Source organism: Pomacea canaliculata, linkage group LG7, assembly GCF_003073045.1.
Source record: "Pomacea canaliculata isolate SZHN2017 linkage group LG7, ASM307304v1, whole genome shotgun sequence".
In the NCBI taxonomy this organism is placed as follows: domain Eukaryota; kingdom Metazoa; phylum Mollusca; class Gastropoda; order Architaenioglossa; family Ampullariidae; genus Pomacea; species Pomacea canaliculata.
In genome coordinates, this window is record NC_037596.1 from 17,376,972 (window position 1) to 17,401,876 (window position 24,905).

At 41.7% G+C, this 24,905-nt stretch overlaps 2 protein-coding genes and 2 long non-coding RNA genes across 5 annotated transcripts in view; 1 reads left to right on the plus strand and 3 right to left on the minus strand.

The window, feature by feature from the left end:
• LOC112567880 overlaps nt 1-10,462 on the minus strand; it is a 34,456-nt gene extending 23,994 nt beyond the window's left edge. The window contains exons 1-2 of the mRNA XM_025244749.1: nt 10,428-10,462; nt 7,647-7,775 (exon numbers count right to left, since the gene is read on the minus strand). Coding sequence (XP_025100534.1) covers nt 7,647-7,673 — 27 coding nt within the window. The 5' untranslated portion in view covers nt 7,674-7,775; nt 10,428-10,462. The remainder of the gene's footprint in view (nt 1-7,646; nt 7,776-10,427) is intronic.
• A 4,601-nt stretch (nt 10,463-15,063) lies between these two features.
• Nucleotides 15,064-17,126, plus strand: LOC112567895. The gene is made up of 2 exons (XR_003099939.1): nt 15,064-16,017; nt 16,554-17,126. It is a non-coding gene; the product is annotated as an uncharacterized LOC112567895 (long non-coding RNA).
• Nucleotides 16,626-18,684, minus strand: LOC112567893. Of its 2 annotated transcripts, XR_003099936.1 has the most exons (3): nt 18,624-18,684; nt 18,407-18,502; nt 16,626-17,694 (listed from the first exon to the last, which is right to left on the minus strand). It is a non-coding gene; the product is annotated as an uncharacterized LOC112567893 (long non-coding RNA). The 2 variants fall into 2 exon arrangements; XR_003099937.1 differs by lacking the exon at nt 18,407-18,502 and having other exon boundaries at nt 18,624-18,677.
• Nucleotides 18,685-20,205: 1,521 nt separating this feature from the next.
• LOC112567479 lies at nt 20,206-23,181 on the minus strand. Its single transcript, XM_025244173.1, has 3 exons — nt 22,497-23,181; nt 21,880-21,931; nt 20,206-20,330 (listed from the first exon to the last, which is right to left on the minus strand). The coding sequence occupies exons 1-3, from the start codon at nt 23,127-23,129 to the stop codon at nt 20,206-20,208; spliced, it is 810 nt and encodes a 269-aa protein (XP_025099958.1). The 5' UTR covers nt 23,130-23,181.
• Nucleotides 23,182-24,905: the final 1,724 nt, after the last annotated feature.

The following is a 24,905-nucleotide window of genomic DNA, read 5'->3' on the forward strand; positions in this document are numbered from 1 at the left end:
TGCTATCATTGCGGCCAAGAGGGTCACATGAGGAAGGACTGTCCACGGGGGAAGGCTACTGGAACGCCGACAACAGAAGAGGCCGTCATACGGACGATCAACATCATCGATGGAGGGAAGCTAGCGTTGTGTACAGAGTGCACCCAAAGTGTGAAGACGGCCAGTTTCAGGAAGGCCGTTCGAGTGAACAACCGCCCGGCCACTGCGCTGCGAGACACGGGGGCAGACATGTTGTGCATCCGAAGCGACCTCATCCCTGACCCATGCTTCACGGGTCGTAAACAGCGGACACGCTATGCAAACACAGGATCGACGTACGCCCCACTGGCCTTAGTTTACTTGGAATCCCCCTATTACCGTGGGAAAGCAGAGGCAGCGCTCATCCCCAGGCTTGTGGAGGAAGTGATCATCGGTAACACACTCAGGACCGAGCTGGGCGAAGAGCTGCGGGTGCCGGTGTACGAAGAGAGGCCAGGCATGTGTGCACTGGTTCAGACCAGGACTCAGCTGACGGAAGAACATGGGATGGAGGTGTCGATAAAGAGTGCAGTAGAGTTGCTTCATGTGAGAAAAATGACAAAGTCACACCAGAATGGGTTTTATTATTTGGGTAACCAACTGGGCAGGTCACGTGAGGGTCGTCATGTGATGACGTCAGATACCCTTTGGTTTGTCCTAAGAGTAGACAATCAGAAGTTGTGACGTACACCGGGACATGGAGTAGAACCGGGTTAAAAGTTGATGCTCCAGACAGACCACGACTTTTCTCTCCAGACCACAAACACGCTGTCCCTTCGTCACCCACACCACGTCACTGCGGGCCGTGGCAACGTCCTCAATGTCATCGTCCTTCATCACCCTCACTGGGATACTCGCCTCTTTCAGTCCCTTCATCATACCCGAGTCGTCACTAATGTACTGCCTGTACAACACCAGCACGTCTCTCCACTGCAGGCAGGGCGGTGTTGTGGCGCCGTTGGTGGAGGTGACGGTCGTGGCTGTTGTAGTGATATTCTCTGTTAACATTCACAGTTTCTACTGTTAGTTAGTTGTCGGAGATACAGCGTACACACTGACAGACACATGGATATAAACACGAAGTAAAATAACAGTAACACGTGACTTACACAGTGAGTGTATTGATAATAATGATAATACACATAATGATCATGATAATGTTAAGATAATAACCATGGCATCCTGAAAGCGTTCTTTTCCACCATTAGCTTTGACATAAGCAGTCAGCAATGTCCATGTAGATTATCAGACTCCACACCACAATCACACTACAGTAAACATGTTGTACACAAAGTAAACAACGGCGTTACACACAGCAACATTACAGGTGTCACACAGTCAAGAGGAGGTCAACAAAGATTCACCTGAATACTTCACTTGTAGGCAACACAGGTAAGTATCCAGACACAAAATCACGTGACAGCAGCCTCAAACACACATGGAGCAGACGACAGACAACCACTAATCCCTGATATCACACTCATCGTCAGTCACATCGATGAGATGAAGAGGACACAAACATCTACTCTACAGACAGTGCAGCCATGAGGCACAGGTCCGCACATCAGACAAAGGAAAACTGAGTGGTCAGCAGTGCCAAACAAAGTTTAAAGTTTCAGTGAAGTAGACACAAGTATTACAAATGATGAACAGGTGTAACATATGGCAAGATGGCGTAGATGTTACAGTTAAATAAAAATGTAGAAAACTGAGACACGTTGTAAAGATACAGAAACCTGGGTAATGATGTCACAATTTCAGAGATGACCAGTCCACACAAAACATGGTTCAGATAAAAGGTCAAAGATGAAATGGTATGAAGAGCTGTCACCCTGTAGGTAGTTAGGCAAACATCTCACATTCATCTTAAAAAGACTGCTTCTAAACTGCTTGTTATTTATCACACGGTGTTTATCTGTCAACAGACGTTACACTACACAATACTCACACCTACCTGTAACACCAACACGGAGACTGTGTAGGAAGCTGGCCACGTCACGACCGCACGTCACACAGTCCTCGGGACTGTCACCTGAGTGACCTTGACGTTGGTGATACAGTCGTGTGACTGGCGGGCCGTCTGTGTGGTCGGGTACACCTCGCTCACTGTACGGCTGGACATAATGGTGTTTAGTGATCCACTCGTCCTGCTCGACTTCCCTGATGACGGCCGGTGGAGAGCGGAGGGGTCTGGTTAAATATTCCACTTGCCAGCCGGCGGGTGCGTCTACATTGTAACAACTTGCCGCCCACAGATGGAGATCAGGAACTCGTGTCAGCAGCTTGTCACACACAGAGCGTAAGTCTGACCTGTGACAGACATGAGTGTTGCTATAGTTACCGTCACACACAGCTTCCCGCTGATCAAAGGTCGTGGAGCGTACAAACATCACAAGTGTTCAATTCCTGTCAAAGTATTTTATGAAGTTTCATGAACAGAAATATCACTTTAATTGACAAGAAAGTCACGTGTTCAGAGTATGTCTGTGTTGTGTGTGACTAGACAGTAATTGTGTAACATGTTGATGTCAAGGGGAGGCTACTTGTATACTAAGCTCACTGACACTGTACATAATAATGTGTGTGAATAGCGGTGAATGTTGTGGTTGTGTGTGTAGATATGTATACATGCATGAGGGAGGGAGGCAAGAGAGAGTATATGTCTGTTGTCTGAAGCAGAATGTGTAAGTATACACGTAAATGTATCTTGTACAAATAAAATTAAGCAATTGACAAGCATTAACGTTTATTACTGAAAAGAATTTTGTACAGATGTATGAAACTGATGTGTAAGGACTAGTTTCATCTTCTTCAACACGTACATGGCAAGAAGACGATAAAGAAATTGTGGTGGAAACTGAAATAAAATATATTTTACTTTCTGTGTTTATGTGGTCTATGGGAGAAAGAGGATGGGAGGGTGAAACTGATTTCCAAGATAAGTAGTAAATATAGTTGTATTAAACAACAGAAATTGTACCTAAAATATATATATATATTTATATAACATGCAAAGTTCTTCACATGCAAGCTTTCTTTGCCAATTTTAAGCAATAATGTATTAAATACTCATTTAGTATTGTTACTTTTGTTTTTGTTGTTGAGTCTATATTAAATCCATCGACTGGTGTAGTCTTCTGTTCCACATTTTTGTTCAACTTCGTTGTCTTCAACTCAGCGCTAACTGTCGCAATGTGTTCATCAGGACAAATCACAACTTTCTCATTTAATTTGACCATCAGTCTTGAAGCACCTCCATCTCGTCTTTGTTTACTTGTATACCTGTTGTTTGAATGAAAGCTAACGTCACGCGAACTGCCGTTTCTTTCGGAAAGTCGAGGTCGAGGCTTGTCACCTTGGTAACCACGTATTGAAGATCGCGCATGCGTAGAACATGTCATTATAAAAAGTGTGTGCGAAAACAAATAGTTACTTACTGGTACGAAACTTGCGTGAGCAGGGCAGGTGTTCCTTTCATTGAGGAAATATCACCTGTTAGACACCTGGTGGTGATTATAAGATCACAGCGAGCGACATCTACCTGTGTGTCTATCATCACATCACACGATGTACTACTCACCTGGTCACTTCATCAGCGATGACGTACAACGACCCTCCTCTTGCTGCCTGTGACAAGTCATTGATGGCCTTCTTCACGTCTTTACCGCCATCATACTCCAGGAGGTGAGGCTGACCGTGTGATACACCTGCTGACTGTTGTGTGTTTACTGTCTGCAGCAACAGGTGATACAACATCATGCACGCTGCTTCACTCCCATTATGAGTACTGAAAATGTAGACGTCGTGACCACACCGCAGCCACTGTATGGCCATCAGCAGCAGCACCACAGTTTTACCTGTACCGGGCGGTCCGGTGACAAAGAGTCTGGGAGGCGCCGTGTGTAGCAGGTGAACTTGCTCCGGGAAGAGTGTGATGACAGCAGTATAGCACTCTCCTGTCCACCACACGGCCTGACCCAGGGTCTTGACACTCACACGTGGAGGACATGTACATGGCACAGTCACTGTTGTCGCCGGACCGCAGAACCTAGTACAGTAACATCAATTGATGTCTTTTACAAAGACAACTACTATTATTTTACAATTAATTCATTTTCCCACCAAATGTGTAAAACTTCTATTAAAACTAAAGAGACATTTTATTTTACTGTCTAACTTATGTTAGCTTAAGAAACATTCTAAAGCTTACTTCTATAATGGACTCAATGATTTGCTCCAAATTAAGTATTGAAGTACTCCAGCACAATGCCAAACAGCATAATAAATTTTTTTAAGGTAAAATGTGTTTCAAGTTTAAGAAGTTTACAGAAAGCAGTTAGTGAGCTGGTAGAAAAAAGTATTTAGAAAAAACAAGAGAATAATTATAACACTGTGACAATGGTTCGCCTCTGGCAAACAGTCAGACTTACAACATCTTAATTTTTTTGTTGAACCTGAAACTACATCAGTTGATGAATACAGGTTTCATGAGCTACATATGCGCTGAAAACGCACTTCTCCCGTGAAAATTATTGCTAACACCTTTTCCCACCATGCTAGTCCTTTGTGACAACTTCCATGCTCGTCTTCCTTTTGCAATATCATGTTACTCTCAGTTCTTGTACTTATTTTTTGGTTCCTCTGCGTTTTCTGTATATGCTTTCCGTGTGTGTGTGTGTTTTGTTTCAGTGTTTTGTTTTTAAGAATGCAGGAAAATCTTCGAGGAAGAAATGGTCGGTCTAGGGTGGGTCACGTTTTACATATATTCTATACACTACGAAGATTCCAACATTTGAAATGCACTTAAACTTTTAATCTAACGAATTTCTATATCTACACGCGTGTCTCAGTTACCAACGTGTCAGCAAGTGAGGACTCTCGCATATACTGTGAATAAAGTGTTGTTGGAAATCGTATCAACTGCAAAGACTCAGTTTCCTGGAGAGGTTGGCACCGTAGATGGAGGACCAACCAACATGCCATTGATTACATCGGCGTTAGGGACTTCTGCTTCGTCGCCAATCATCACATTTCCACATATCACCTATAACATCTGGTAACAGTTACCAAGCCTTGTTAGAGATAAAACTCTTACTTTTGAAATTTAGTCTGTTGACGATTTGTCTGACGAGAACAGCGGCGTGAACATTGATGTCACATCTAACATCGTACACGACAGGCTTAGACTGTGACAGTGTTGTGACTACACATTATTGTCATATTTACCTGGCTACCAGTGTCTTGTACAACTTAGATGTCATGTGACTGACAGGTCCAGCCCCAGCCACACGTCGCTGCCACCAGTGTCCGAGTTGTTTCAGCACGTGACTACTGACGTCACACGGGGTCTTGGGGTCAGACAACTGATCACAGCACAGACACAGACCTGGGATGTTGGAGGGATCTGTTGTTACAAGACACCGGCACAGGTCCTGTAGAGGATCCACATCATGTCATGCGACAAGAGTTAAATATAGAGATAGAAGATGAAAGTAAACACCAAAGTAGAAAAAATAAAGAAGAATTCATTTATTTGCCAAGTAACACTACATTGTGAATTTGATTTGATAACAAGTTGACACTCTGTGGACGCCGCTACTGGCACTGATATTGATGCACACCCCCAAACAATTATTTTCTCTTTTTTTAAACATAGAGATACACTATCACAACATTTCATTCACATTCACATGCTCTGTCCACATTATCGGTTTGTCTTCTATTAATAATAAAAAAAAAATTGTTTACACATTCAGGTACTCTGTAAGGTATATTATAGAAGACATGTAAGGTTACGGAAAGGTACTGAAACCTGAATGAGGAGGTCGTCACCGGAGATGGCCTGTTGAAGTTGACGAGCCGTGAGGTTGGGGAAGGCGATGACCTTAGTGACGGGCAGACCGGGAGCGATGTCGGACACCAGGTGAGACAACATGGCCTCCGCCTTGTCCAGCTGTGACACGGCGTTACTCAGTTTCTGTCTAATGTTCTTGTCTACATCCTGCTGTGACTTGTTTAAATCTTTGATATTGTCACCCACTGCCTTCACCTCACAGACTACCAGTCCGTACTGTCGATGAATGAGAAGAACATCAAAGTCTCCCTGTTTCCAGTTGTGTGGTAGAGAAGGAGGGAGGTTGGAGGGTCGGGGTAGGTGGGTTGCGGCGGCAGCGTAACAAGGTTCACCCAGGTACTGTCCGAACTGAAGCTGAGTCAGTCCAACCATCACATCTCTGTTCTCTTCAAACATTTTCTGAAGACAGACAAAAGTCTGCTGCATGGCAGCATCGTCTCTGACATCACTGTTCTGAAGGCGAGGAGGTTGAGGAATGGACGGATGAGCAGCAGAAGATGAACTCGTTGGCACTTGGTTAGACTGACCAGCCTGTCCAGGTGCTGACTGAAGGACGAGAACCTCCTGACCAGCAGCTGCCTGTCTAGTCATGGGCACGCGGTTGACGTAGACAGGAGGCAGGAAGTAGGCGCGAGAGTCGAGATGAGGGAACGCGGCCTCCACCCACTGTAGCCAGAATGTCTGGGCCTGGTCTGGTAATGGGTCCTGTGTGAAGAACAATCTAGTCAGGTAAATAATAACTGCTTATTAAGTCACTTAAGGTTTTTTGTTCAGACTTTACTTGTATTCCTAGTGTTATTTAATACTGGAGATGGCTCTTTGTATTTTCTGTCATTCAGTAAGGTATTTTTTATCTCCTACGTTATAGTGTGTTGCACACTGTTCTAATATTTATTTGATTGTCAACAAACAAACCTTTAAACCAGTCTTCTGGCTGATGAGCCTGACCGCCGCCTCGATCTGAGAAGGAAGACCGCGTATGATAAGAATCTTCATACCTGGTACAGGTGAGGGGTTGGGGTCAAACTGTATGTCAGCGCCTGTGTTTTTCTTTACCTCTTCCAGGGGACGTGTGTTCACTTTAAAAAGAAATGCCTTTTTATAAGGGTTTTTCAATGCGCATACACAATTGTCTAAATTATAAAAGATAATTTTTAAACTGTTTATTTATCATTACGAGGAGATGTTAAGACTGATTGCGCTAATGCTATTGTTCATTTTTAGTACTGACATCGAACACAGATCATTAGTAATTTACTCGTAATCATGAAGCTGCTCTTTATAATTATCAAAATCATCATAATAATTGATCATTTCTTTTCTATTGTCCACCATTTTCATGGCTTTACTGATTCTGATGTTTACATGTGAATACTATCTCTCTACTTTTCTCCTGTCTACTTTTTATTCTGCTTTCATCTATTGTTAGTTTTAAAAAAAGTAAAGCATATTAAAAATACCACCTACCTGTACCTGTAAGTAGTGCCGCCTGTTCATCAGTCACAGCGTGTAGGTAAACTTTGACCCCGCCACCGCCTCTAGAACTCTGTCTACCACCTCCTCCTTTAGGTCGCTTACCCTGTGACAGTTATTACAGTGAGAGGAGAACATGGTGAGACTGAACACTGGGTACATCACTGAGATGATGATGAACAGGATGACATTAAATATCTACACCAGCATTATACTAGCTTAAAGGACCAGCATACAACAAAATCAGGATGATAAAACTAGTCGAAGTACTGTAAGCGTGCAGGGAGCGAGAGTGGCTCACCTGACCAGACGACGGATGAGCAGACATTGTTGACAGTGGTCTCCCCTGTACAGGACCAAGTTTAAAGGAGGCAGAGTCTGCACCACGTGGTCTCCACTCTTGGTGAGAAACCAGCAAACTGTCATGTGTCTGGTGTCATAGAGTAATATAGTGTCAGTGACATAGAGTCAGTAAACTGACAAAACTGTTTCTGTAAGCTCTATTGTCAAGTAGGTGTTGGTATATCGTTTTGTTATTTATTAGAACATAGCCCATACACTAACTAACCTCAGTAGCCATTTTGTAAGACTAATCACAATGCTAAACGATAATTGTTTGTTTCCTCGGTTCCTCTTCTCTTTTAATACTTCCGATTTCTCACTTTATTGTGTTTATTTAGCACAGGGGTGTCAAACTCAATTACCCAGGGGGCAAATCTCACATCGTACACAAGGTGGCGGGCCGAAGGTTATTATTGAAGTCCGATAACTTTTTATTGAACAGTAGAAAACTAAACGTTTGTTATTAATTTTGTGTAAACAAAATCATACATTAAAAGAAAATTAAAGTAATAACAAACTAAGGCTTAGCAGTTTTTCTTCTTAATTTACTTTGTCAGAAATGGACGTCTTGACATTTTTTCTTGGCAACAAGTTCGTTTATGTTTGGAGTAAGTTTCTGTGTTGTGGAGATTCTCAGGATGGACTGCAAGTGTACATCAGTAAGACGACTCCTGTGTGATGTTTTGTTGATCTTCATCACAGAGAAATGTTGCTCACACAAATAAGCTCCATGTCGAGGACTTTAGCACACAACGATTCTTAGTGTATTATGCAGTGATATGCTTTCTACTCCCCACTACAATTTTCTTGGACATGTGACCACATCCTTGCAACTAGTCCACTCTGTGGGCCGCACATCGCCGGCGCTCCATCTGTTGTAAGTGCAACAAGTTTGTCCCAGGGCAGGTTCATGTCAGTCATACTTTGACATACGTTGTCAAAAATGTCCTTTCCTGTCGTTGTCCCATGAATGGATTTATGTCTAATATTTCTTTTGTGATATTCAGACTGGAGTCGACTCCACGGATGAAGATGGCGACCTGTGCGGTGTCCGTCGTGTCAGTGCTTTCCTCGACTGCAAGAGAGTAAATGTAGGCAACGAAGTCTTTGCTTTTTTCGCTCAGCTGTGTTTTCACATCAGTGGCCATATCACAAATCCTATTAGCAACAGTGTTTCTGCTGAGGCTTACATTTGCAAACATTTACTTTTTTTTTGGACACAAGACTTCACACACTTTCATCATGCAACTCTTCACAAACTCTCCCTCATTGAATGGCCGGGCTAATTTAGCAATCGCGTGCTCTGCTCTGCTCAGTACTATTCGCTATGACATGTGATGTTATTGCATCAGTATATGTATGTAAAAGAAGATATAATTAGGCAAAAAAGACACACATCATCAATACACAAGCAGCAATAATTTCAACACCGTGGCTTGCTGTTTATACTCGTATACTTATATCTCTGGCGGCAGTCATTCCCTCTTGACGACCAGGAACTGGACAGTCAGTATTCCACAGTCGTCACTTATCATCCACAGTCCACGTGTTTAATTCAGTTCACACGTATCACGCACAGTTCGCACATATAATTCTAGTTGGTAGTATATATATATATAATCCCCTGTCCTTGGAGAAGCTATACTCCCACCAACTTGATCTCCACAAGTTTGCTTCTCACAACTTAACGTCTCATCGAGACGACTTCCGCTCGCCAACCCGCAGAGTCAGACAGTGATGAGTTTCTATTAGTCTTTTGCTGAGCTGCCTCATCAAACACGTGGGTTGACCCTAGTCACCCTTTGATCTCGGACCGATTCAGGGAAGTTAACAGGTACTAAAAATCTTCGACCCGCGGCCCGTGTTCAGGCCAGCGTGTCCCGTGTCAAAGGTCATATTTATGGGCCCCGCCTCCACCCTCCCTTCAGGTCATCAACAGGAGCGGTGGTAACTTGACCAGTGCACTGTTGATGGTCTGCACAAACTTCACTAAACTCATCCCATCGCTTGCTGTGCTAGACGGGAACTTTTCTGTTCTTTGCCTTCTAACTGTCACCGTCGACGGGCCATTAACAATGATTATCTAAAATTCTTTCGCGGGCCAGGTAAAATTTCATGGCGTCCGGATGTGGCCCGAGGGCCGCTCGTTTGACACCCCTGATAGGATATATAAAAAATAAAAGTATTAAACTACCTTTTCCTAGATGATGATAATAGCTGAGACTGAGGATTATCAGACAAATCATGTGGACACAACACATTCGTGTCTACAAAGCTACTAAGTAAATAAACACATTCATAAGCTTGCGCTTAAAACGAGTACTCTAGATGTTTGACATAAGAACATTAACGAACTACAATGTATAAAACATGATGAGAAATTCCTCTCTCACTGTCCTGCCTTCCCCAACCCTGTATAAGGCCATGTCGCTATTCCCAGCAGCTGCTTGACGAGGAAAAGTTTGCTGCGCCACACGGGTATCGAACCCAAGCGCCTCTCAGATCAGATGCCAGCAGTCTTAGCACTGTTTCCCCAGCTTGTGGAGACAACTACTGAACTACATGTACTTCATAGTGACTTCAGCATTGTGATTTACCCAAATATACACTTCATACACTCAGTACTGCTAAGTATTGCAAACACACTCACAGCCTGTGTCCTCTCCTCAGGCCACGATGGCGATGTTATCGCTGTATTGAAGTCTTTATCACATCAACGACAGAAGGAAATCGTACTCACCTGTAAATCTCTCTCGCGCTTTTGCAGTGAATAACTGATTTTTCTCTTGCTGGGTCACGACGAGGACTGGCAAGATGGGGGGGGCGGAACTAAGAGCTGTGTACTCAGTTATAAAAATGTTTCTCAATGTCGATCTACTTTATCGGAGTTTCCCGAATCGCGAAATAATAGTTCAGCTTTAATGTCATCATATTGTATGTGTAGTGGGCATGAGTGTAGATGAGTGTATTGTGATATTTATACAGAAATGTAAACTAAATAAATAAGTATTATAGATCAACATCCGGGTGTGTTCGATGTTCCTATGAGTGTGACCGTTGGAACAGGATATGGCCTTTACTGGTTTCCTCGAGGCTTAGGCCCCAATTAGTAGATTGAAACACTTGATGAATCGCATGAAATTTTCTCAGCTGTTCACACAGTTGTATATACACTGTGGATACGTTACATCCGCCTCGTTGAACCCTGACTTATCGAATGACGACGGATACACAAACATAGATGTCATTTGCCCAGACGACCCTACGTTTATTCTCGGTGATTTTAATCTTTGTGAACTTACCGGGATACTTAAGACTTATGAGCAATATATATCCTGCTACACTGCACACAGGATTGTATTAGCGACCTTTGTTACAGCTCTGTAGTGAATCGAAACCTCCGGGCGTATCTAAACGTATGGGTATATTCTGCGCATGCGCGTGAAGCGAAACTTCACCACCGCCTGGTAGTTTACTTGAAATAAAAGTAAAGGACGAAACATTACAGGACATACGAAATAAAATGTCATTGCAAAAGCAAAATTATACAACTCACAATATGCTTTGAGCTGGTTTCTGATAAATAAACCCTAGAAAATGCTTACTAATCCATCGGATGTTTCTCCGTCCGCTTCTCATCACCTCTCAGGCGGTTACGTTGGGATTCCACACTCCCAGTGAGTCCCTTCGTAGTTCGTTGACTGGGCAAGCAACTAGTTTACTTATTACCGGTCCCTGTATCCACACGTACAGTCAGACCACTTTCCCGCCTGTCTTTTCTATCTCTCGTCTCCCGTCGTCTGCTTCTTCCAAAACTTTTTCACTCTCCCCACAATCTAAAACTACGTCATAAAATGACGTCGTGTTCTGGACGCTAACACACGACGCACCCAAAATTCACTGATACTGGTAAGGCAATAATCCCTGACTAACACAGACAGGGGCAACAACCCCCTGTTCCTAACAACAAATAAAAATTAGGAATTAACAAGCGTTACCGTTTGTTACTAACAAGAACTGTGTACAGATGTACAAAACTGATGTGTAAGGACTAAAGCTAGTCTCATCTTATTCAACAAGTACATAGCAGGTAGATGATAAAGCTCTACATTACTTTCTGTGTTTATTTTATCTATGGGAGAAAAAGAAGAAAACGATGTAACTGATTTCCAAGATAAGTAGTAAATAAAGTTGTAATAAATATGTAACTTTTAAAAGAAATTCTACCTGAAAATTTATTCTGCATGCAAAGCTCTTAAGAAGCAACGTTGCTTTTTTTGGCTCTTTTGAAACTAAAGTTAAAAAGGACATTCCATATTATTATCTGGTGCTTAGAGCAGGACACGTGACCACGCCACCCCTCTCATTCGTTGTCTACACTGATTTCCCAATCCGTTCTGCACCATTTTCGTGCTGTGTTTTAATTTCTTTGCTGACACCTGCCCTGATTAGTTCTCCGAAATCTGCTCTTCACTTACATCTCAGTTACACAAGTTCTGGTCCTCTGATGATCGTTCTCCTTCTCTTCCTGTCACCAGAACAACAACATTTGCCAATGATGTTTAGTTATTGTATAGCGAATAATGGAACTCTCTGCCTGCCCATATCCGCCACCTACCAGCTTGAATTCTGTACACGTTCAATGAAACACACGTCTTCTGTAAACATTACAGCTAACAATCATCCTTCATTTTGCATATCCTGTAACTCTCAGCTCTTGTTCTTGTTAGTTGGTTCTTCTGTGTTTTTTGTATTTGATTTTATTCTTCTTTTAGTACGCTGTTACCTCTCTTTCAACTCATATATTTTCATGCGTTCTGTCTGTTTTATGCTGTATATGTCTCGAGATACCTTTTGTTTTAAAGGTCAAGGTTTATTATCACCTAGGTAACTTTTTTTGTTTCTGATGGCAGTTCACCATGAGTAAACTAGTCATGCAAAGCTGTTGCGAAAGAATATTAGTGCGGTATCGGAGCGAAACTTCGCGTGAGCAGGGAAGGTGTTCCTTTAATGAGGAAAAATTATCACCTGTTAACTGTTGTGAACATCCAGCGAGCGGCATCTACCTGTGTGTCTATCATCACATTACACGATGTACTTACTACTACCGCCTCACTTCATCAGCATGCGTTTTACAACGACCCTCCTCTTGCTTCCTGTTATTTTCAAGTCAGTTGTAACGGCCTTCTCGCACGTCTTTACTTTTATAAAGCATTATACTGCAGGAGTGAGGCTGACCGGGGATACACCTGTGACTGTTGTGATGTTTACTTGTCTGCAGCAACAGAATATTTTACAGCATGATGCACGCTGCACGACTCTGATACCAGCTACAACGTATGTGACCACAAGCCACTGTATGGCCATCAGCAGCTTTAATTATTTTTCTAAAGACTCAATAAGTTCCTTATTTTTGTTAAGCAATTAAAATTTAAAAAGCAACTTTCTGAAGAATTGTTTACCTTATAATCTAGGCTTGCTTTTAAGTGTTGATTAAATTTTTATTTTAAATTGAATATTTCTTTCACATTCGAATGCCGAGTCGGGTGATACTCCAGATGAAATTTACTTCCCAGTGGGCGGTGTTGTTACAAGGGTTACGATTTACATCGTAAAAGGCAACACTGACAGTCCTGTCCTCTACAAACTTGGCCGTGTGACATCCTTTAGACAATTATTGGGTATTTTCTGACGAGGAAGATAAAAAGAATTTAAAGAAAAAAAAATAAAACGCCGAGAGAGGTGAATATGCTTTTATTGTTGCGTTTTTTCTCACGATGAATTATGATGTAATACAAATGATATTCTTATATTAGAAACGCACCTCTTCCGTTAACATGACTCCTAACAACCTTTCCCATAATGCTATTCGTTTTCACATTCTTACTTATGCAATATCATGTTACTCTTAACTCTTGTTCTTGTTATTTGGTTCCTCTTTGTGTTTTCTGTATTTGATTTTATTACTTGTGTAGTACAGTTGTTTATTCTTCGTTAGTACAGTTGTTCATTCTTTTCTAGCTCATGTGTCGTTTGTTTGTTTTCCTGTCTCTCGCATGCTGTCCATGTTTTGTTCTTGTTCTTAAGCACTAAGAGTATGATCCTTAGGATGGTGAGTATGTGCTTTACACATTTTGTAAATAATAATAATATAAACGTTTCTTTATGTATTGCGTCTACTTTTTAAATACGGATTTATAATGCCTTACTACGGTAACTTGAACCACTACTTTTTGATGACGTGTTTTCTGGATTTTTCTGTTGACTATTTTACTGACGGCAATGGCTGGTTAGGTAAAAGTCATCCCCTAATCTTTTGAGGTCGTTGGTAAGGTGTCAGAGACCTCACTTTTCTTGGAGCCAGCTTTACATGAGAGCGATGTCTTACCCTATATACAGTCAGATACCCCATTCTCGCTGGGTGGGTGATTAGGAGAGCATGCTTTGCTACTCGGGAATTAAAACAGATTACTCTTAGTTTGGACGCCATCACTCTAACCACTCGGGTACATGCTTCTCCATCTGGCTGTCATAGAGCCACCTTTCACTCGCTGCTAAAAATCCCCCTTTTCTAAAAACAACAATATTACTCTTGTTTAGATTAACATTTAGGCCCAGTCTTACTGATGCGTTATATAGAGTATTTAGCTGGTGTTGTAGTCCTACTATAGTTTCGGACATCAATACAATATTATCTGCAAATAAAAGAATGAATATTTCCATAAATTCATGTGTAAAGGTTGCCCCATGTTTTTCCATTATTCATAATTTCTAAAGCTAGCTCATTAATAAAAAGTGAGAAATAGTATAGGGCTGGTCACACTCTCCTTGCTTAACTCCCTTTGTGCACTCAATGTAATTCGTGAAATCGCCTTCACATCTCACACGGTATTCCTTACAACATGACCAACTGTCTGAACTTGTAGGCTACGTTCTACTGGAAAATGTTTGGATTCACTCCTGTCTGCCACTATCATCTTAAAGTCAGATGACTTTTTATGTAGGAGTTCGTCTGAAGCAATGTAATAATCTATTATAGTATTTCCATTATCTGATAAGTATGTGAAACTTCCATAAGGGTCGCCATTACATACTCCATTTAGTATAGTCAAGTCCAGAGTAGAACACATATCTAGTACTAATCGGCCATATTTGTTTACCACCTTATCCTCCGACTGTCTGTGTTTGGTAATCATTTCATCATTTTTTTAATGCATATCATACAATGTACTAATGCTATACATAAGGCAGTTTTCTGTCCCAGTTCTTGAATTTAGGTCCCCTGAAATAAGGAGGTATACATCTTCATAAACATTTTTCATAACGATGCCGTTATCGTTACCTGTTACGACATAGTAGACAGAGTGTTGAGGGGGCACATAGGCACAGACATATAACATATCTTTGTCTATTCCGAGGAATTCTTTCTTAAGGATAAATGCAAGTATGTTGTCGAAACTATTATCAACATCTTTACATAGGCCACTAATTCATTCATGATCAAAACTAATAGTCCTCCCGATAAACTTCCGTGCATTGATAGTCTAATACCTGGCTTGCTGAACGCTGTGTGATGGGGAAAGTTCTTCGAGTAGAACTCCTTTATAAATGTTTCAGTTAGACATACAAAGTCAAATTTGGACACGTCAGCGATAAAGTCAGTGTCTTCTAGCTTTGACATTAGTCATTCTATGTTCCAGTTCAAAAACTTCAAATAGCTAGGACGTATGTTCAGATTATCCTCACTGCTTTCTTTACTACCATTACTTCCCGTTTGATTTGTTCTGTCCTCATCAATTATCTACCGAGCCCTCGACTCACAGATGATTGTATATATAACCACGTGTGAGCCACAGACTACATATTTTTAATGTCTTCATTGTTTACCGACCCAGTGTATTTTTTGAATATTAATGACTTACCCCTTGATATGAACCCTATGGTGGTGTCAATAAATGATCAAAGGTCAAAATTTCTTACACACAATCACACACACACACACAAAGTTACACACACGTAGCTTGTCAGTCTTACCTTGAGTATCTGAATCTTTTAACAATATACATGTAATAACATTAGGGAAATGGTCTGGCTCATCCTTATCCAGAAATGGTTGTACACGTCTGAGTATATTCCCATACTTCTCATCAAAACTAATTGCAGTTCCTCACTGCTCATTACTACTGATGACTGCTTAAGATTGCTAATTACCGTTACAACAACAACACTGACGGCCAGTCTCATTGTCCCCAGGCCGGTGTTGTGCCTGTCTCTGGTGGCGTTGTCGCTGTAATCAAGATTAGTTCACTAGAAATAAGAGACACCCGCTAGTATGGAGTACATGCAATGACTGGTAAATTGTTTATCTGAAATTTTAACAGTCTACTTTATCGGGTTTTCCCAGAAAATAACTCCGTCCTTTCAACGGCTTTTTGTCGGACTGTCATGTCTGCAGCGAGTACAGATATAGCAAAAAGGGCTGTTATGTTTATAAATGAAAAAATCACCTAAAATTGTTTTGATCAACACCAGGGTATGTTGTAACGGGTGTGACCATTGGTGCAGGATGTCTGTCTGTTGGCTGATAGAGCGAGACAAGCTTCACTGAATAATATGGGTCTTGTATTTTTCTCTCCTTTACTAATGCTGTAAAAAGAACATAAAACATTAATATCTATACCCTACTGAAGAAGATGTTCAAGACAACCAGCGTGACATTCACGCACATGGGAAAACACACACGCAAAGATCAAAGTATGAGAATTATTAGTGTAGTTACAAGTGTTTGGGTTGAAAGTACTGTGACAACAAACAAACAAGTGTAGCGGGACTGACCAGGTTCCTCACTAAGACTAACACCGTGGAGTCATGTCCTGGTCTTGCAAGAAGTGTGATTGTGAAAGGACTGACAGACACTTGTGAACATGAACTCGGTGGATAACAATTAAAAGTCTTTATTCATTTGAAAGTCGAGACCTGTTCACTTCTTGTCGTTTAATCATTCAGAGACCAAATTAGCAAGATAATCAAAATCGTCTCCTGAGGAGAGTAGAAGGTAACTGTGAGAAAAATGACAAAGTCACACGAGAATGGGTTTTATTATTTGGGTAACCAACTGGGCAGGTCACGTGAGGGTCGTCATTCTCAGATCTTGGAGACATGTTGACAGCTGCTCTGGCAAAATAACGGTTTGAAGGGAGGTCTGTACACGACTTAGTATGACACAGTCTGTGTGTGAATTCATAAACAAATACAAGAAAAGATATTACTGGAACAAATTCAACAGTCCACTGCAGAAAAGAACAAGAAAAGTTAATATTTAGAGAAAAATCTTTTTTGTCTTAAACGTTTTACTGCCACAGCCCGACACACAGTTACTGCTGCTCCTGGTGATGTTGCAGCTACAGTGCATGTACTTTCTCGAATTGTTGATAAAAAAGAATTTTTTCGTAAAAGTTTAGTTTATGTGTGGTGTGCTATGTTGTAAACGTATTTACATGCTGCAATAAAAGTGTCACCTCATCTGTGTGCATACGTATGTTATTAAAGTTAACACTAGTTGTTGTGTAAAGAGAGACACCGACTGTTGTGAGTGCAATACACAACATGTAGATATAAACGTGTCATACACACGATGTGATGACGTCAGATACCCTTTCGTTCGTTTTAAGGGTAGACAATCACAAGTTGTGACGTACACCGGGATATGGAGTAAAACTGGACTGTAGCACGATCATACAGACAGACAACAACTTTTCTCTCCAGACCACGAACACGCTGTCCACTCGTCACCCACACCACGTCACTGCGAGCCGTGGCAACGTCCTCGATGTCATCGTCCTTCATCACCCGCACTGGGATACCCGCTTCTTTCAGTCCCTTCATCATACCCGAGTCGTTACTAATGCTATACCAGTACAACAACAGCATGTCTCTCCACTGCAGGCAGGGCGGTGTTGTGCCGCCGTTGGTGGAGGTGATGGTCGTGGCTGTTGTCGTGACATTCTCTGTTAACATTCAAAGTTAGTTTCTACTGTTAGTTACTTGTCGGAGATACAGTGTACACACTGACAGACACATGGATATAAACACGACGTAAAATAACAGTAACACATTGACTTACACAGTGATAATAATGATAATACACATAATGATAATGTTTATTATAATAACAATGAAAATGAACTTTTCCGCCATTAGCTTTGTCATAAGCAGTCAGCAATGTCCATGTAGATTATCAGACTCCACAAACAATCACACTACAGGTAAACTCAATATGTTGTACACAAAGTAAACAACACAAACAACGGCGTTACACACAGTCAAGATGAGGTCAACAAAGATTCACCTGAATACTTCAGTAACAAACACAGGTAAGTATCAGTCACAAGATCACGTGACAGCAGCGTCAAACACACATGGAGCAGACGACAGACAACCACCAATCCCTGATATCACACTCATCGTCAGTCACATCGTTGAGGTGAAGAGGACACAAACATCTACTCTACAGACAGTGCAGCCAGGAGGTCCGCACATCAGACAAAGGAAAACTGAGTGGTTAGCAGTTCCAAACATTGATTGTCAGTGAAGTAGACACAAGTAATACAAGTAATGAACACGTGTAACACATGGGAAGATGACGCAGATGTTACAGTTAAATAAAAATGTCCTAGAAACTGAGACACGTTGTAAAGATACAGAAACCGATTCAGAAACCTGGGTAATGATGTCACACTTTCAGAGATGACCAGTCCACACAAACCATGGTTCAGATGAAAGGTCAAAGACGAAATCGTATGAAGAGCTGTCACCCTGTAGGTAGTTAGACAAACAACATCTCACATTCATCTTAACAAGACTATTTCTCACCTGCCTGTTATCTAACCAAGTTTATCTGTCAACAGACGTTACACTACACAATACTCACACCTACCTGTAACACCAACACGGAGACTGTGTAGGAAGCTGGCCACGTCACGACCGCACGTCACACAGTCACCTGGACTGTCACCTGAGTGACCTTGACGTTGGTGAGACAGTTGTCTGACTGGCGGGCCGTCTGTGTGGTCGGGCACACCTCGCTCACTGTATGGCTTGACATCACGGTCCACAGTGATCAACACGTCCTGCTCGACTTCCCTGACGACGGCCGGTGGAGAGCGGAGGGGTCTGGTTAAATATTCCACTTGCCAGCCGACGGGTGCGTCTCCATGGTAACAACTTGCCGCCAAAAGATGGAGATGAGGAACTTGTGTCAGCAGCTCGTGACACACAGAGCGGAAGTATCGTGACCTGTGACAGACATGAGTGTTGCTATAGTTACCGTCACACACAAACATCACAAGTGTTCAATTCCTGTCAAAGTATTTTATGAAGTTTCATGAACAGAAATATCACTTTAATTGACAAGAAAGTCACGTGTTCAGAGTATGTCTGTGTTGTGTGTGACTAGACAGTAATTGTGTAACACGTTGATGTCAAGGGGAGGCTACTTGTATACTAAGCTCACTGACACTGTACATAATAATGTGTGTGAATAGCGGTGAATGCTGTGGTTGTGTGAGTAGATATGTATACATGCATGAGGGAGGGAGGCAAGAGAGAGTATGTGTCTGTTGTCTGACACAGAATGTGTAAATATACACGTAAATGTATTTTGTACAAATAAAATTAAGTAACTGACAAGCATTACCGTTTATTACTGAAAAGAATTTTGTACAAATGTACGAAACTGATGTGTAAGGACTAGTTTCATCTTCTTCAACACGTACATGGCAGCAAGATGATAAAGAAATTGTGGTGTAAACTGAAAAAAATATATTTTACTTTCTGTTTTTATGTGGTCTATGGGAGAAAGAGGATGAGAGGGTGAAACTGATTTCCAAGATAAGTAGTAAATATAGTTGTATTAAATATGTCACTTATAACAGAAATTCTACCTAATATATTTATATATTTATATAACATGCAAAGTTCTTAAGATGCAAGCTTTCTTTGCCAATTTTAAGTAATAATGTATTAAATGTTCATTTAGTATTATTATCTTTGTTTTTGTTGTTGAGTATATATTAAATCCATCGACTGGTGTAGTCTTTGTTCAACTTCGTTGTCTTCAACTCAGTGCTAACTGTCTCAATGTGTTCATCAGGACAAATCACAACTTTCTCATTTAATTTGACCATCAGTCTTGAAGCACCTCCATGTCGTCTTTGTTTACTTGTATACCTGTTGTTTGAATGAAAGCTACGGTCACGCGAACTACCGTTTATTTCGGAAGGTCGAGGTCGAGGCTTGTTACCTTGGTAACCACGTATGGAAGATCGCGAATGCGTAGAACATGTCATTGTAAAAAGCGTGTGAGAAAAAAATAGTTATTTACTGGTACAAAACTTGCGTGAGCAGGTCAGGTGTTCCTTTCATTTAGGAAATATCTGTTAGACACCTGGTGGTGATTGTAAGATCACAGCGAGCGGCATCTACCTGTGTGTCTATCATCACATCACACGATGTACTACTCACCCGGTCACTTCATCAGCGATGACGCACAACGACTCTCCTGTTGCTGTCTGTGACAAGTCGTTGATGGCCTTCTCGGCATCCTTACACTCATCAAGATCATACAGCAGCAGGTGAGGCTGACCTGGTGATACACCTGCTGACTGTTGTGTCTTTAGTGTCTGCAGCAACAGGTGATACAGCATGGTGCACGCTGCTTCACTCCCATTATGAGTACTGACAATGTAGACGTGGTGACCACACCGCAGCCACTGTATGGCCATCAGCAGCAGCACCACAGTTTTACCTGTACCGGGCGGTCCGGTGACAAAGAGTCTGGGAGGCGCCGTGTGTAGCAGGTGAAGTTGCTCCGGGAAGAGTGTGATGACAGCAGTATAGCACTCTCCTGTCCACCACACGGCCTGACCCAGGGTCTTGACACTCACACGTGGAGGACATGTACATGGCACAGTCACTGTTGTCGCCGGACCGCAGAATCTGTACAGTCACATCAAGAGATGTCTTTTACAAAAAACATTTACATTATATTACAATTAATAATAAGTTAATTGTTATTTGTACACAATGCAAAACAGCATAATAAAATTTTTAAGGTAAAATGTGTTTCAAGTTTAAGAAGTTTACAGAAAGCAGTTAGTGAGCTGGTAGAAAAAAGTTTTTAGATAAAACAAGAGAATAATTATAACACGGTGACAATGGTTCGCCTCTGGCAAACAGTTGGACTTACAACATCTTTATTTTTTTGTTGAACCTGAAACTACATCAGTGGATGAATACAGGTTTCATGAGCTACATATGCGCTGAAAACGCACTTCTTCCGTGACAATTATTCCTAACACCCTATCCCACCATGCTAGTCTTTTGTGACAACTTCCATGCTCGTCTTCCTTTTGCAATATCATGTTACTCTCAGTTCTTGTACTTATTTCTTGGTTACTCTGCGTTTCCTGTATATGTTTTTATTTTATTTATAATTAGAACTGTTGTTTAATCTTTTTATAGTTCATGTGTTATTCGTTTGTTTTCCTGTCCCTCGTATGCTGTCCATGTTTCGTTCTTGTTCTTAAGCGCTAAGAGCATGCTCTTTAGGTGTGTGAGTATGCACTTTACACATTTTCATTTTGTTTATTATCATATGAAAAATGTGTCTTTCCGTGTGTGTGTGTGTGTGTGTGTGTTTTGTTTCCGTGTTTTGTTTGTGTAAATGCGGGAAAATCTTCAAAGAAAAAATGGCCGATGTAGGGTTGGTCATGTTTTACATATATTCTATACACACTACAAAGATTCCAACATTTTAAACTTTTAATCTAACGAATTTCTACATCTACACAAAAGGTATTTGTCAACATATTCCTGTAAACAACAATAATGTGATCTGACGGTTATTTGTATTTTAGGGTTACAACTGACTGCTGATAATGACATGTTTACACAGTAAAATGTTATACAAGGTGTGTCACTGTGGTCAACAGATGCCATTGATTACGACATCGGCTTTAGTGACTTCTGTCATATTTACCTGGCTACCAGTGTCTTGTACAACTCAGGTGTCATGTGACTGTCAGGTCCAGCCCCAGCCACACGTCGCTGCCACCAGTGTCCGAGTTCCCTAAGCACGTGACTACTGACGTCACACGGTGCCTTGGGGTCAGACAACTGATCACAGCACAGACACAGACCTGGGATGTTGGAGGGATCTGTTGTTCCCAGACATCGACACAGGTCCTGTAAGGGATCCACATCATGTCATGTGACAAGAGTTAAATATAGAGATAGAAGATGAAAGTAAACTTAACGAAAATTAACCAACCCTCAACATTAAAGTATTAATTACAAGTTAAATACGAATCAGTAGCGTAGAATGGCTCCAACAGGATAATATTACTGTTAAAATAGATAGAACTACTGTCTACATTCAATGACTTTATTAAAACAAATCGTGCTGAGATGGCGTCAAGTCAATAATGTGCACCAAAGAAGAAAAATTAAAGAAGAATTTGTTTATTTGCCAAGTAACACTACATTGGGAATTCGATTTGATAACAACCGCCACTTATACACACGTGTGGACGTCGCTACTCGCACTGGTATTGAGACACACTCCTTCCCCCAAACAATTATTTTCTCTTTCTTATACATAGAGATACACTATAACAACATTTCATTCACATTCCTATGAACTGTCCACATTATCGGTTTATCTATTCATAAAAAAAAATTGTTGAAACATTTAGATACTTTGTAAGGCATATTATAGAACACATGTAAGGTAATAGAAAGGTACTGAAACCTGAATGAGGAGGTTGTCACCGGAGATGGCCTGTTGAAGTTGACGAGCCGTAAGGTTGGGGAAGGCGATGACCTTAGTGACGGGCAGACCGGGAGCGATGTCGGACACCAGGTGAGACAACATGGCCTCCGCCTTGTCCAGCTGTGACACGGCGTTACTCAGTTTCTGTCTAATGTTATTGTCTACATCCTGCTGTGACTTGTTTAAATCTTTGACATTGTCACCCACTGCCTTCACCTCACAGACTACCAGTCCGTACTGTCGATGAATGAGAAGCACATCAAAGTCTCCCTGTTTCCAGTTGTGTGGTAGAGAAGGAGGAAGGTTGGAGGGTCGGGGTAGGTGGGTAGCGGCGGCAGCGTAACAAGGTTCACTCAGGTACTGTCCGAACTTAAGCTGAGTCAGTCCCACCATCACATCTTTGTTCTCTTCAAACATTTTCTGAAGACAAACAAACATCCGCTGCATGGCAGCATCGTCTCTGACATCACTGTCCTGAAGACAAGGAGGCTGAGATATGGACGGACGAGCAGCAGGAGATGAACTCGTCGGCACTTGATTAGACTGACCAGCCTGTCCAGGTGCTGACTGTAGGACGAGAACCTCCTGACCAGCAGCTGCCTGTCTAGTCATGGGCACGCGGTTGACGTAGACAGGAGGCAGGAAGTAGGCGCGAGAGTCGAGATGAGGGAACGCGGCCTCCACCCACTGTAGCCAGAATGTCTGGGCCTGGTCTGGTAATGGGTCCTGTGTGAAGACCAGTGTGGTCAGTTAAATAATAACTGCTTATTAAGTTACTTGAGGGTTTCTGTTCAGTCTTTACTTGTATTAGCTACTGTTATTTAATACTGAAGATGGCTCTTTGTATTCCTGTCATTCGGTAAGGCATTTTTTTATGTCCCACGTAATAATGTGTTGCACACTGTTCTAATATTTATTTGATTGTCAACAAACAAACCTTTATACCAGTCTTCTGGCTGATGAGCCTGACTACCGCCTCGATCTGAGAAGGAAGACCGCGGATGATAAGAATCTTCATACCTGGTACAGGTGAGGGGTTGGGGTCAAACTCTATGTCAGCGCCTGTGTTTTTCTTTACCTCTTCCAGGGGGCGTGTGTTCACTTTAAAAAGAAATGATTGATTGCCAGTGAACATACACATTTCTCTAACTTAAAATAGACAATTGCTTTTGAACATAATTTATTATTAGGAGGGGCTGTAACTTTTCATTACACTAATTACAGTTTTTAAAAAAAATATTAACATCGAACACAGATCATCATTACTGTAGTCGTGGTCATAATTCTGCTCATTATGATTATCATCATTTTTATGTTTATCATTTCTGTCAATTATCCGCCATTTTCATTGCTTTATCGACTATGATGTTTACTTGTGAATGCTTTTTAGCTACTTTTACTTTTTATCCTACTTTTATCTATTTTGAGTTTTAAAATGTAAAGTAAATTAAAAAATACAACCTACCTGTATCTGTAAGTAGTGCCGCCTGTTCATCAGTCACAGCGTGTAGGTAAACTTTGACCCGACCACCGCCTCTACGACTCTGTCTACCACCTCCTCTTCTGGGTCGCTTACCCTGTGATAGTGATTACAGTGAGAGGAGAAGTGAACACCGGGTACATCACTGAGATGATAATATACAGGAAGACATTAAATATCTACACCAGCATTATACTAGCTTAAAGATGTTTTCATATAACAAAATTAGGATGATAAAACTAGTTGAAGTACTGTAAGCGTGCAGGGAAGGAGAGTGGCTCACCTGACCAGACGACGGATGACCAGACATTGTTGACAGTGGTCTCCCCTGTACAGGACCAGCTTCTGCACCACGTGGTCTCCACTCTTGGTGAGACACCAGCAAACTGTCATATGTCTGGGATCGTAGAGTAATATAGTGTCAGTGGCATTGAGTCAGTGGCATAATATCAGTGACACAATGTCAGTAGCATGTTATCAGTTCCATAAACTGACAAAACTGTTTCTTGAAGCTCTATTATCAAGTAGGCGTTGACAGCTCGTTTTGTTATTTAAGGGAATATAGCCCATACCCTATCTAAGCATCAACAGCACACTTGTGTGAATATTTTTATTTGGCCAGAGGATGGTCGTTAGCCTTGGTCGGCAAGTCTCTCTACGAGAAAGACACTCGGAAAAGAAAACTGACGCCAAAGACGGATGTGCTGGGCCATCGTGCGCTTAACGGCAGCACAACGCACTGACACTCGCATGGAATGGACAACGCTCACTCTAAACGATATGGTGCTTTGCCTGTGAGGTCCCGCCAGGCGGGCGAAGTGCCGGGCCCTGAGCCTCAACAGGGCCAACCAAATGATACTGGTGGTCACCACGCCCCGATGCGAGGAGCCAAGCTTCGGAAGCGGAGG

Bases quoted from the DNA above. Each gene is read 5' to 3' on its own strand.
- LOC112567479 (XM_025244173.1), bottom strand. From the start codon at position 23,129: ATGACTAGACAGGCAGCTGCTGGTCAGGAGGTTCTCGTCCTACAGTCA. The intron at 21,932-22,496 runs GTTTCAGTACCT...GATCCCTTACAG, and splicing joins GTGACAACCTCCTCATTCAG to GACCTGTGTCGATGTCTGGG. The intron at 20,331-21,879 runs GTCTGTGCTGTG...GTGTATCACCAG, and splicing joins CTCCAACATCCCAGGTCTGT to GTCAGCCTCACCTGCTGCTG.